At 40.3% G+C, this 14,808-nt stretch overlaps 1 protein-coding gene across 1 annotated transcript in view; it reads left to right on the forward strand.

Moving 5' to 3' along the window:
* The window catches only part of MTUS2 (microtubule associated scaffold protein 2), a 1,701,731-nt gene that overhangs the window by 1,298,626 nt on the left and 388,297 nt on the right, over positions 1-14,808 (forward strand). The window contains exon 11 of the mRNA XM_078657132.1: positions 9,490-9,686. Within this exon, the coding sequence (XP_078513258.1) occupies positions 9,490-9,686 (197 nt within the window). The remainder of the gene's footprint in view (positions 1-9,489; positions 9,687-14,808) is intronic.

A 14,808-nucleotide genomic window follows, 5' to 3' on the forward strand; every position in this document is an offset into this window, starting at 1 on the left:
TTTACAGATCCAGTCTGATGCCTGGGAAATATTCTAAAGGTGAGTAATATGTGATTAGATAGAGTATCCACCAGAAAGAGCATTACAGAAGGGATGTAACTTGTCCATAAACAGTATAAACAGTACACTTTAGTTTGTTGATTCAACTTTTAAGGATTATTCTTTACCACTGAATAAGATTATATTCAAACCTGTTCCACGGATTTTATTGCATTTAAAATTGTAATGTGCTAAAAAAAGCATTCGCTGGTTAGATATTTGATCCTACAGGAGTCAGAAACCCAATGTTTCCTATAAAGAAGATTGGAATAGTCTGCTTCCCATATGATTAGGTTTTGTAAAGTGTACCAACAGTAAATTCATAATTAGGGACAACTTTAGTTGCTTGAAATGATGTAAGAACAGGATCACATTCCTTGGATTTAAGAAATGATGAAGATCTTCAGATTGATACAATGGGACAAAATTCAACCTCGGGTTTCATAATTCGATTGAGCCTGGGAGTTTGGAAAATTACCTTCATTCATAACGAATTTAGTTTGGAACTTTTATTCATAACTAAGTTAGGCGTAAATATTGAAGGTTGGGAGTTAATGGAGGGAACACATTTTAACTTTATTTGTGAATTTATATGATGTGGTATATTTTCTGTTTTAGAATATATGGTATGATATATTTTCGAATCTCTGCAAGGCTTACTATATTTAGCCCCTTTGACTATTTTGGTCGCCTTCCAGAATAAAATATTCAGTTTAATCAAGTTTAAGGTCTCTAGGTGTACTTTAAAAGTTGGAGTAAATACTTTTCTTAAATTTTGCCTATTTCCACCTTGAAGAGTGAAGTCACATTTCCATTTCTTGTTAAGTTCCCTTCGTTTTTATTGCTTTTTGTATGCATAAGGAACAAAGACTTCATCTGTATACTCAAACTGATAAAGCGATTGTTCAATCTGATTTATATTTTCCTATATCACTTCTACATCAGCTGCAGATGCGTTACTCATACCAGCACTAAGTTGCATGTATTTATTGCCATGAGTTTCCTCTTATTTTTCTATTTTCAACTGATACATTGCAACAGAACATTCTTATTTGTAAAAGTAAGTGATTCTATTTTGACATCCAAGGCTACCAGACTATATTTTGAATGTTAGAGGTAATCACCATCAAAGTCAGAAGAAAACATACTTATCAATTAGTTTTTCAGTTTTATTTTTATTTATGATAACGGAACTCAAAAGAGGTCCACATAAAAAATAAAACAGTTCATTCCAACAATTCAAATACAGAAATATAGAAATATTACATAAGAAAAGGAAACAAAAATATATTTGAAAATACAAGAATAAACTAAACCATAGGAACATCACCTAAAAAAATACCAGAAAAAAAACTGAACCATAATGACACCATCTAATACAAATTCAAAAAACATTTAAAAAATGTATACAATTTAAAACAAAACATTTCATTAGAGGGGTTATTCATTGCAACTATGAAATCAGCAGCAGACAGAATATTCAATTGAAGGCAAATTAATCTTAGATGCTTTCGTCTATGTGGTAATAAAGCCGGGCAAACAAATACAACATGAAGCAAATCCTGATTTTTCATATGACAAAGGTCACAAACAGCAGAGGATCCATACCATTTAGATAAAAGCGATTTCAGAGGAAGTAAATCCTGTCTCAATAGGAATAGTAGCCGTCTAATGCCATGAGGAATATTCCAGTGAACATATGGCTGTGCAGACCTTACCAGACATGAGTTAATAACAGGAGTAAGACCTTTTTTCAAACTACGAGACTGTCTATCCAATCTCCACCCTAAATCCCACGAGGCGGATTTCAGAAGAGTTTTTAACTGAAATTGCAATAGAGAAAATAAAACAGCTTTATCTAATCGTAATTGGTTTACAGCATATCTGAAATTTTTTAGGATTAAAGAATAATCATTAAGACTTCCCAGCAACTCAGTTTTAATGAGGTGTCTTAATGTGCCAGGCTCACCTTTAGATAAATTAAAAACCCAGCGCATACTCCCCGCTAAGCCTTGGACCCAACTGCTACGTAAACCAAATTCCTGTCTAAGAGCAGCTGTAGAACTAGCTGTGTTGACGGATAGAAGGCTACGGAGGATTTTTCCTTCAGTAGAGGTCAAAAAGCTCCAATTTTTTATATCAATTAGCTCCAACCCATAGAGTAATGAAGCAGGGATTTTTGCTCGATATACATCCAATAATATTAGAAAATGCCTTTTACCAGTAGCTTTATATAAAGACAACAAACTCTTTCCCTGGACAATAGCTTTGCGGATGTTATTAGCTATATGAGTTTTTTCGCTTAAGTTACTCATAACTATTTTACCAAGAAAAGGATAGGATTTCACTGTTTCCAGTTTTTGGCCCCCCACATTCCAAAAAAAATTAGGATATTTAAAATTATTCTTGCCAGAGAAACACATCACCTTGCTTTTTGCAATATTTACCAACAGGTGATGTTTACCTACGTATATATGTAAAGCATGCAGGCGGTTATTCAGTCCCCTTGGCGTTAAGTCGAGGACTAAAATGTCGTCCGCATACATTAAACAAACAATAGGAGACCCCCCCAAAATTGGCGCTATACCCGTGCTTTCAGACAGAGTCTGGAGTAAATCTGCAATATAAAGGGAAAAAAGCAAAGGAGCCAGTAAGCAACCCTGCTTTAGTCCATTACATGTGGGAATCGTTCTTGATAAACCTCTATCTCCACCCATCAGAACTCTGCACCAGGTATCTGAGTGTAAAGCGCGTACTAATCTAATAAGAGGAGCTGGCATCCCTAGATCGAATAATTTCTCCCACAGCAATATTCTATCCACCTTGTCAAAAGCCATGGAGAAATCGATAAAGGCGCCATAGACTCGCCCTCCACGTACCCTGACATATTTCTCCGTTATAATCTGGAGAGCGGTCAAATTGTCAAGGGTGCTGTGCCTTTGCCTAAAACCTGTTTGTTCAAACGGTAACATTTCAGCCATGGCAACCCATTCATTAATTAACTTAAGAAGGCATTTTGCAAATACCTTACCTATGGCATCTAGTAAGGCAATTTGACGATAATTTTGGGGTAGGTCTCTAGCCCCTTTTTTATAGAGAGGGACAAGTATGCTCCCTTTCCAAGAAGTGGATACTGTTCCACTGGTGAAGCAAAATTTGAACACTGGATAAAGGATTTTGCTCCATAATTCACTCTGTTGTTTTAAGACAGAAATCGGGATCTCATCTGGACCCATCGCGCCAGAAGAGCGCATGCCCCTTATGGCTAGCTCAAAATCTTTTTCAGATGAGAGACAATGTGAAAATTATCCTCATAGGGGAAATCCTCAACCAATAACAAACCATTATTACTATATATTTGATCAATATATTGATTCCAGATCTGCTCATTGATAGAGATGGGCATAGGACAGCATCTAGAGCCGCAGCCCTTACCAATTAGTGACCAAAAAGTCCTAGCTTGACCTTTGTAAGAGGATTCCCGGAGTTTTATCCATAATGAATCTTCTTTTTCTCTTTTTATATTTGCCTTCAGCCTTGACCTTCTTCTTTTTAACAAGGCCAATTCATGGTGCCTTTCTTGGTCAAATGATAAATATTGCCCCCTTATCAACTTATTTATTTCAATATTTAGTTGCCGAAATTGTTTAGGTAGAGCTGTATATTTTTTAACAGAGGGAACTTTCTTTGCTATTGAAATTATATTTTCCAAAAATTCCGAAAAACATACAAATTCCCTCCCGTCCCAATGAGATAAATTTTGTACAGTAGAGACCAATGTACTCAGCAGAGTCTCAAAAATCACAGGATTCCAATAACATCTCCCAGACTTGGTACCAAAGTTCACCCGATCAGAATCCATATACCAAGAATCCGACAGAGGAGGGCATAGGGAGACTGTCAAAACCCTGTGGTCACTTAAATCGGAATCCATAACCATAATATCTTTTAGAAACTGAAAAAATGCACTATCAGACACCACATAATCAATAATTGATTGTCCATTTTTTGTTTTATGTGTAAATGTAGCGGGGAAATCAGAGGGGAGCCTCCCGTTTATTACTAAACAATCTACCTTAGAAAGACCTTCTAGAATTAGTTTCCCTCTTTTATCGGACTTGATATTTGCCGGAAACTGAGCTTGAGGAATATGAAGAGATTCTTCCCTAAGCGTATTCCTAAATAAATTAAGACCACAATTTGAAATTTTGCAATTAAGGTCACCCATTAACAATATATGTGGCGGGGAAGAGACATCCATAAGTGAAGAAATGAACGAAAAAAGTGATCTTAGGGCAACATTAAAACAGGCATCAGGTGGAATATAAGTATTTATCAAAACTAGCTTTTTATTAGGGCCATCCTTAATCAAGTTTTCTAGAAATATTGCCTGAAATAGTTTATTTGGATCTAAAAAATGAGAGAATTTCCAGTCAATCTTATTGGAGAGTAGGCATGCTATTCCACCCTTTGCATGTCCTCTCCTAGAGGGGGATGCACTACCATCTAAAACAAAATACTCTTTTGCAATCAATAATTTTCCTTCCACCCAAGTTTCCTGAAGACAGATAACATCAGCCTCTAAGGATTGTAAAAATATCAATTTTTCCGGACTATTTTTCAGCCCCGCAATATTCCAGGAAATAATTTTCAAATCACTGTTAAAAATTTAATTGCGGTTTGGAGGAGTAGGACGTTTTATTTGAAAGGACACCAGGCAACCATCCCCACTTAGTAGTGTCATCCATTAAGAATGGTTTGGAGGGAGGAGGATTTTTATACAATACTTGACGTTTGTTGTGAGATACACAGATCTTTAGCTCCTCAGTTTTAACTGATAATCTATCTATAGACTTCAAATGTGTATCATAAGTCAAGGACAGGTCGGAAAATAATTTGTCACCATGTGCATTAATGAATAAAGGGGTAACGTCTATCCCTCTAATTTGTAGCTCCTCTGCCCGCTGTAGAATGTGATTTAATACCAGCTTGGAGTGGAATTTAACCCTGGCAGTTTTCCCGGAGGGAGAATTCAAGAGCTTTACCAAGTCCAAATCGGAAGTTTGAATTAATTTCAAACTATCGATATCATTAAAACATTTAAGAAGAGCTGATCTATTTAATATAAGATCCATATCAAATAAAGGGGTAAATACTAAGAAGAAAGTATTGACACTTTCTTTCTCTTGAACAGGGAGAGAAAATGCAGGCTCATTCGCTTGAAAATCTTGGAATGAAGTAGCTAAAGGATTAAGAACTGGGGGTAGAACATTTACAGCATTTACTTATCAATTAAATTATTAATACTTAATGAAGCCTACAGAAGCTGTTTCAATTCTCATTTTTTTTTACTGTTGTAAATAATGAGGCATTAAAAAAAATAATTCTAGCATTATAAATGTTTATTGTAACACTTAAATATTCAGTTAACTTGTATGATCATTCCTTAAGTGTTTTTGACACTGTGGTTAGTGTCTCTGACATAGCTCCATGAGCTAAGGGATCTGAAAAAGGCTGACTTCGTTTTGTTTAAACAGGTATTACGAAGGGAGTTTAAAGGATGACCCCATAGCTGTCAATGCTACTGATTCATCGAAGAGTCTTTAATGTCTTATCAATTAATCGCAGATGAGCAATGTGGATAGATGCTATTAACAGAGCCATCATTATCCCTACTGTGTATTCATTCATTGTCTCTCATGTCAGATAATTGCTGAAAAGTAAACACCAATGAAACATTCTGATCATCTGGAGACGTCACTAGAAACTGATCTGAGCTATTCGTATGGAACGTTAAAGGAACAGTATCATTCCCTTGATTCAAACCATGCCTTATATATTATCAGTATTTTTAAGAAATATGTGTTGATTAAAAGAAAGATGTGATTGAGAATTTGACTGTGAGAGACTAGCTTCTGATGCCGAATGTTTTACATTGAAAATAATGGTATTCAGAAGTATTCTAGTTAACATTTTTATTTGTGAAGCTCTACTCCATTAAACAAAACACAGCAAACAAGAATAGCAAACTACCAACATTCCAGCCTAATGGCCCTCGGTGATGCACTTTACGCACTTCACACACTGAACCCCGTTGCGTTGTTCAATGCATTGCACTTACAATTTATCACAAAGAAGTATGAAGGGCAATCAGTCCCAAGGCACCATATGTCAGTCTGTACTCATTCGCTGATCCAACCACTTTATCCTCTAAGCCGGTGTTGGGAGTCCCATGCTTAGGAAGGGGTTTTTGGTGATCAGACATGTGGTAAAGGTTCCCCCTATTCGTTCAAAGTATTTTGTGCCGTTAAGGTCTGTGCAAATAAAATAGGCTGACAAGTTAACAAAAAGTGTGACACAAATCAGTACTAACATGTGGGCTTTTCTGCTGTGTGGTCAAGCCAAGCCCACTTAACCCCTCTGACAAAGGAGACACTCAGTTCCCTTTCTCCCCACAGAGCCACTCACCGCACAATCCACTACCAAGAGGGCATCTGGCCAGGGCTTTAAGCCTCACTCCTCACAACTCCCCTCCTGCTGTGGTGGCTGCAGAAGTGTGGCAAGGGGCACCAGAGCCCTGCACATGAACCGATCCATGTGTGACCAGTCAATTCTGCTAGCATTAGCCCTGCTCTCCCATAATCTTTACCTATTTTGGGATGTTTCGAAATTCTTTCGCTCCCCATTACTGCATCTTTCATCCCCAGGATCTGAACAAACCCTTAGAGAATGTGTCCTTTCATCCTAATCCTATCACATAATACTACTCTGTTTAAAATGCACGACACGGGGTTCTAAGTACCCTTCAATTCCTACTTCTCTCTCTTCCACTTAGCATTTGATTTTCTTGCTGGCAATGGTCTACTCTTGAATCACTCTGAAAAGTGATCAATAAACATATAAACGCAGTCCGATGAAATGGTTCACTGTAAATCACGAACAAAAATGGCATATTTTTATTTCCTTATCAAGACTTTCTTCACAATTGCATCACTCATGGCTGATATCCGGAGAGTGTCAGAACAAGGCAAATATACAAAGATGTCAGTGGCGCATTGATGGATTCCCTTTAAAAGCAATGCAAGAGCACTTTGGTTTAATAATTCATGTGGAGGAAAATGTAAGATATACTGCATGATTCCGATGGGTTTCTGTATTCTGGATTCAATCCAAAGTAGTTTAATCAGATATGAACTCTGTTGAAATACCTTTCAAAAGTTTTCCTCCACTCTCAGCTATGGAGCTGTGGTGTGTTAGTTATGAAGAATTGTTCCTTTCAAACAATTTTGGAAGATGGTAACTTTTTAAATATATTCCGGGATTGAAAAGTTTTAGGTGCCCCCTATAGTTTTCTGTTTATATTTTACGAATGCGACAGAAAAGTGACACGATGATAAAGGTGTGCCCTCTGAAACATAAAATGTATATTTATCACCGGTGCGTACCTCTATCACGAGCAGGGCTTTAAATGGGCCAGTACTCACCGGAACGGAGTACCAGCACTTTTTAATTTTCGCCCCTTGAGTACCGGAGCTTCTCCTGGGACAAGGAGAGTACCGGTACTCACTGGGGCCTTGCCTAGACACAGGGGGCTCGTCGCATTATATCATGCCTCGGCAGCACTTTAAACACGACCCGCTCTGATTATGCCATCCTGAGGTGATGGTACAGGAGCGCCAGAACAGCAGCTCTTGTCACCTGGACACAGCAATCTTGCCCTGCTTCCCTGCAACTCTTCCAGCAGCTGTGAGGCGGCAGCAGGGTGTTTTGTTTACCCTTTGATCCTGCCCAGTAGGAGTTGAGAGTCTGTCCTAAAACTAATGGACGAGGGCGTGGGGCGCATTCTTCAGGGCAGTACAGCTTTTTAGCATGCCATTGTTTTAAATGACTGAAAATATTAGTTGATCAGCAATTTAATTTAGGCATTTTTACTTGAATGTAAATCCCTTCCCTTGCTGCCAATTTTATGATTACCTTCAAATAAAAAAACACCTTAAAGGCAACACCATTTTTTATGGTTTGGTGCATTAAACCACTTGTTTCGTATGTCGCATAATCCAAATGCGACAGGCAGCTCCATGGAATGCCTTAGACTTTCAGACAGTTCTAGATTTTGGCTGGTAATGCTTTTGCATGCTGGGACTCGTAGTTCCCCTTTCACATTATAAGTAAGGGTGTCTAAAAATTCCAGCATGCAAAGCTTTGATGGCAAAATCCAGAGACGGTTTTGAACATACCCTTATTAGTAAATGCTTTATAAATGAATATCAGACAGATACTTCAGATTTTCTTACAATGCACTTGGATTTCTTGCATATAAAATTTGTAAAGGTGGAAAACCTGGCTCCCGCCATTAGTCCCGCCCCACACTCCACCCCCCAGTTCACCGCTCCTTTTGGTGAGTACCTGCACTTATTTTTTTGCATTTAAAGCACTGATCACAAGGTGATTGTGTGCAGGCAGCGTATGTGCTGGACAGAAGGTTTAACCCACTGTACCAGTAGGTGGTTTGTGTGCTGCCAGCAACTGGCTCACCTGTATGCCACTGCAGCACAACGAAGTGCATCACTCTGCCACCATAACCACTGGCATTTCACCCATCCTCAACCGCAGAAGCAGCCTTTTTTTATTCAAGTAGCCCGGTAAGAGTGCCACCCATGGCCATCTGGTGCCTGAGCAGCAGCCTGTTGGTTGGACCATGGCTGTACCAACGTAACCGTCTGCTAGAGTGCATGCCTCTGGATTTTGATCATATGCATGTTTGTATACATTGAGTGGAGGCAGAACCCACAGTGCCTAATTAGAATCAATGGTTGCAGGTGGGGCACACCACCACAAATTTTTAGTGGCCACCACCTAATTTTCTTTAGCAGACTTTGTCACAATTCAAGAGAGTGAAAAACACACAAAGGGGATAGACGGATGAGAGAAACACTGGAAAAATGTGACACAGGGAGAAAACAGGAACTTGCAAGAGTGAGATAAAGGGGCAGGGGGTGTCTGGTGGTGGACAACAGATGCATGAGGTGGAATCAGGTCTATGCAGGCTTGGCATTCTGCACAGCAGCATACAGTAATACTGGCTGCAGGCTTCTGGGCAAAACCTTGGGCCCAGGCACTTTTTACAAATGAAGCAGCGGTTGGTGCCCTGGTCTCCAGTCCTACACAATGTTTTTCATAAACCATATCCCCACTGTGTTAACAACACCCCTCCAGTTATTCATGATCCACCTTAGCCGCTCCCAACACACATGACTTTTTATTGAAGGCCACCTAAGAATGACACAAATCTTAGCCGCTATGATTGCAAACAGACAGAAAACATGCTCCACAACCCAGGGTTAAGCCCCCCACCCTCCACCCCCCAAAAAAAACCTCTTGGGGAACTCAGACATGGACAAAAATCCCTTTAGGGCAGTGACTTATGCTATGCTCTACTTCACCTTGCAGCGCACTCGAAACCACGGCCTGGCATTCCGCGGAATGGATTCAACCCTAGGCCGGAGGCCGACCGGCAGCTCGTGCAGAGGCTGAAGGAGAAGTGTCAGGAGCAGTCGAGGCAGCTCCTGTGTGTCCAGGAGGAGCTGAAGAGAGCCAGCCGAGGCTTCGAGGTGTTCGCTGTGGCCACGCAGCATTTCTTCAAGAAAGTAAGAATGCATGTCTGTCTATTAGTACTCTGGGTAGAGATGGCTTATGGTTAAACTAGTGCACTATGAGGTACAGTGCTGCTTCTTGGAATGGGTTTACATTGTCCCAACCGCACAGAGGGAAACTAGACAACATGAGATTATTCTTCCTCTGTAAGATTTCTCTCTGATTTCCATTTTGTATCAGATTAGCCATTCTCGTTATTTTTGCTGTATTCTTAAAATAAGTGACCTAGTTTGGTGAAACAACATAAAAGTGAAAATGTTCCTTTAGTTTTCAGATTTTTTTCTTGTATCTGAGCGAGAGACACCCAGACCATGTAGTGTATAACAGCATAGCCCCTAGACATCATGCAATGTAAGCTGTATTTTTTAGGGTGTGTAGGTTCACAAAGGGAAAGAGAAAACCACTTTATAAGAAGGCATGTATACAGAACTGTAACAGTATCACCACTCGCTGGGATCCGGGCGTGCAGTGCTGACTGAGAGGCCTTTACTTACAGCCCCTTGGTCCTGGATGTCCAATACCAGATCCGGCTGGACCAAAAGAGATCACAATTTATTCCCTTATTGTTGTCCTAGAGCTTTAGAATTTCTGTACTGTTATCTTAGCCACTAACACCACTTTGGGACCCACCTGGGAGATCTGGGGTCTAATCTGTAATCGGTGTCAGCCGTCATCGAGGCTGGTGTGAAGCCAAGCAGCTACCACCACGAACACCATGTGACACTCAACCCAGCTGCGCTCTTTTGGACATGGTGTGAAAGCCTTTTAGTTTGGGTTTCATTCTGATCTCTGCTAAGAGTTTCTCCATCAGCTTGAAGCATCAAACTCCATCTTTGGCAAAGACCTCATGGTAGAATCCAGCTATCAAGAGTTAATGTGCATCCAGTCGACTTAAACTCTGGATCTCGGTGGTCCACTTTACAACTACATTTAAATACATGTAAGACGACTACCAATGACATGTTCAGTAAATCCCCCCAAAAATAACTACAATTTCAGAACAGCTGGCATTGAGGAGGCAGCCTGTTCATGCTCTCCTGTTGAAAGAGCCTTAATAGTTCATGCGGTGGGGTCTCCTTGATCAGCTGTAGTGCTGTATTGGTAAGGCAAACTATCCTAAATGTCGTACAGGACCACCTCCCCTTGAGGTGATGTCACTGAAGTTCACATCCTTGCTATTTGTGTTGTGAGGCGAGTCGTCTGTAGTACTGACAATGTCTCTGGAACTAGCAGTTTCATCCTTGGAGCTCAGTCCAAAGAAATGGAATCCCTAATCGCTGTGCTGTCTGCCCTTACTCCAAGGTATCTTTGTCAGAGTCGCTGCTGGCAGGAAGGCAAGCACACTTGACAGTGGGACTGAGTGATTTAATATTTGCCAGCAATGTTCCTCGTGTTCCCAGGTAAGGTCCTCAACCTACGGGCAACATCAGACATCCCACCTGAGGCCTGTGTGGTTAAAATAAAAGACTCACTGTCCTGTGTGGCAAAATGATTCCGATTCCTGGCAGCCTTCATGCTTTCCATATCCTTTCCTTTCTTTTTCAGTGGTTGAAGGTGTAGCAGGAGGGGACAATCCAAATGGGCAAAGTGCCCCAGTATTATAACTTCTCTGCTCAATAGGTCCGGGTATTGTTTTCTTTGTTTCTTTGTTAGGCTCATTGATGTTGTCCTTCTTACTCAGAAGGGTGTGTTAAAACTTGTTTGTTGGTGATCTGTGGAAGTTTTTGTATGTTTTCTGAAACATCGTAGCTTAGTTGGAGTATTTCAATACCTGTGCTCATTTGGTACCAATGCTTTCCACTAATCCAGTAATCCCTAGGGTCATAGTAAACAGATGTGATACTGATCATGACGTATTGAATGAGATGGTCATGAATCCTGCTACACCACTTTATGGCAATGCCATGAAAGTGTCTGCTGCCAGCCCCCCCCCCCCCTTGTGCCCCCCAGAATCAACCCAGTCTCTCTCTGCGCCAGTGGCAGACTCTCAAGGTCTCAGTGCAACAGCTGAGGAGGTAAACACTTCTCACTACAAACGGATCATGCCTGCTAGGCTGACACGCACAGCTGGTCTAGTTCAGGGGATCTCCAACCTTTTCTGTAGTAAGAGCTACTTATGTTCAATCAAAATCAACCAGAGCTACTAATATCAGTGTTGTAATAGTGATCACATCAGACAAGATTACATTAGTATATATTCAAGATTGCCGGCACAGGTCACCTCAGTGCATCAGGCACTGTTGCCAGCGATAATGTAAAAATGCTTTGTCAGTGTGGAATGCCTCTACATGGGTAACGCTTAACAGTCAGAGCTGCAATGCCCCTGGCACCTAGGTAATATTATTAGTAATATATCTCCCCATACACTACTTGATTTATGCCTCAAATATCAGCTTTAAATATATTTTGGAAATTCAACCACTTTATTTCCAAACATCGGCTTATGAGTTCTGAAAAACACATTTTTATCTTGAATATACACTTTTCAGTTTGTTATACATATATTAATTCAAACAAGTAAAAGCTTCTGATGTTATAGGCTGGGCTGCACACAGGAGACCTATTTACAGGTTGCTGGAGAGTTACCAGTTGCTCACAAACTACCCGTTGGAGAAGCTAGGTTAGATCGCTGATGGCAGAGCTCTCTGTGGAAGGATGCCCTATGCTCTTTGGACTCATCTCGAGACAATATTATCTTCAAGCAATTGTGTACACTTTTTTTTTTTGCAGAGTTTTATATAGCGCGAACTAGAACCGAACCGAATCAGTTATCAGAGCGCTTTACATAGCACCAGTTACGTTACATGAGGACACACTTTCATTTTAGGCACGGGGAGATTAAGTGATTTGCCCAGAATCACAGGGGGGGTTTGACGTCGTTACCGAGACTCGAACCCAGATGCCCAGGTCCGAGGTTGAGCGCCTTAGCCGTTAGGCCAACCCCTCTCCCCACTTAGGACTCCTATTCGGATGGAGCTCAGCGGATAGGCGTGGCACAACCATTGCACTTCAGCTACTGAGGCCTACAAGAATAGTCAGTATTCAGGCCCACAATGGCCCTCTTGGTCAACGATAGACATCTGTTAAGGAAATGGCAGAATCTACCACGCTCTTTACTCGGCAAGTTAATTTAGTTATGGTGTCTATTATTCTGGGATTAACTTCTCATTTACAAGGCATGACCTGGGCAATTCCTCTATCTTCATCCACACAAAAAAACTCAAATGTGTAATTACATCTTTCATTTGCTATTCTGGACAGCCAGTCCAGGCGTACAAGAAGCTGTGTATCAATTGCTGAAGGTGAGTTGATTCTGTCTCATTTTTAGATGACACTAACTACTGAGCTGCACTAGGAATTCAAATCCATCAAGTTATGGTTACTGATAATGTAGGAACACCATACTATAATAACATTTTTACCCCATCTGAAGATGCAGCGATTAGGCTCACTAGGTAAATGTTTCTATTCTTGTTTCTTAAACAAGTCAAACATTAAACTATGTTTTTTGGGGTAGAGTCAGGTACTAAATTTCAGAAGTACTGAGGCCGCTAAATGTTTCTTATGATGTATGGGCTAAAGTTCCCCCACTCAGTCCATTATAAGGATATTGAAAATCACAGCGAAGTTCTTTGACCTCGTGATACAGAGGAACAAAGCCAAATGAAGAAGTTTTATGAGGTCAAGGAACTGTGAGGTGATTAGCAATACTTTTTTTAACATACGGCAGAGGGCATTTTATTACTTGTAATACATGGTCACACAAACTGCTTACATTCTTAGTGTCTTATTATTGCTTTTTTATATGAAAGAGGTAGGTAGTACAGGTGTTGCAGGCATGAAGAATTAAAGTTTAATTTATAGGGCAAAATTGATGACACCAAAAAGCAGTGAGTAATTTATTGCAAAAAAAGATATTTGTATCAGTTTAATGTAAATCAAATAAAAAATGTGGGTTGTCCACTTGACTCAAGGAAACTGGTTTCTCTTTTATGCAGAAATAAGATTACATTAGGAAATTGACACCACACAATGGTTTAAATATGTACAGTTGATGGGCCTTCGTTGGGTGTATTATGCAGATGAATTTGTTTTATGGAAAGAAATACAGTAGTTAGCTGTTACTGAATCGTACTGCACTACTTATTATATAGTTTTGTGAAACATTCGAATTGGACACATTATGCATATCCTAGTCCAAGGAATTAAGAATCGACGTTAACAGTGTAACATTCAGCGGGGCACATTCTAACTCACATATTTTTCTGAAACCTGCTAATTCTCAGTCTACACACACACTTGTTCAAATTTACTATCCCTCCCATTGGCTCTTTCGACAGGAACTTGATGCTTCATCTCCACGGCAGATTATTCTCATATTCTTTGATTGTCGAGTGCTATGTGAAATGTCTGAAGAGATCATTTTCAGAATTAACTCGATCTCCAGCTTTTCTCATTTTTGGGTGGGACCCCGAGGTATCCATATTCCTATATTTCTATGTATCAATATTTCTCAAAAATAAACCTGGTTGTTAACAGTACTACAGTTAGTTAATTATTGCTCGGACTTGGCAGGATAGGAGCAGCTTTCCCTCTTTTTCCCAGTTGTGCAAGAAATGTATTTCATCTTTCTGTTCCAAAACACGCCATTGTAATGAGGATTTACAGTTTTCTATCTTTCAGTATTATAAATGATTCCACATTATCACTTTCCTCAGTATATAAGACTCACGTAGATTTTTTTGCTGGATTGCCCACCACTGCTCAAGAGAACACAATTTGGACAACTTCATGCCGTCAGCCTCCCTCGACCAGTGGAAAATCTTAAACATTAAAAAGTCTTAAATGTATTCGCAGCTTCTGGCCTGCCGCATGGGGAGGTGCATAAGTGTATTCTGCCTTCGGACAGGCATCATCTCGTGCCGTGCGGGGGCAGTGCAGGCTGTGATCCTGTGCTAATGTGCCTCCTTGTGCTTTGCTGCTTCCGGTGCGTACCTTAGCGTCCTCGTCTGACTCTCGCGCTGTATGAGACGAGATGAAAGGGGGAGCCGGAGGAGGCGCTGCAGGCAGAGACTCTCACTTTAAAAGAAGTCCTCCCCACCCCCCGCACCCATC

This window comes from Lissotriton helveticus, chromosome 8, assembly GCF_964261635.1.
Source record: "Lissotriton helveticus chromosome 8, aLisHel1.1, whole genome shotgun sequence".
Taxonomy (NCBI): Eukaryota; Metazoa; Chordata; class Amphibia; order Caudata; family Salamandridae; genus Lissotriton; species Lissotriton helveticus.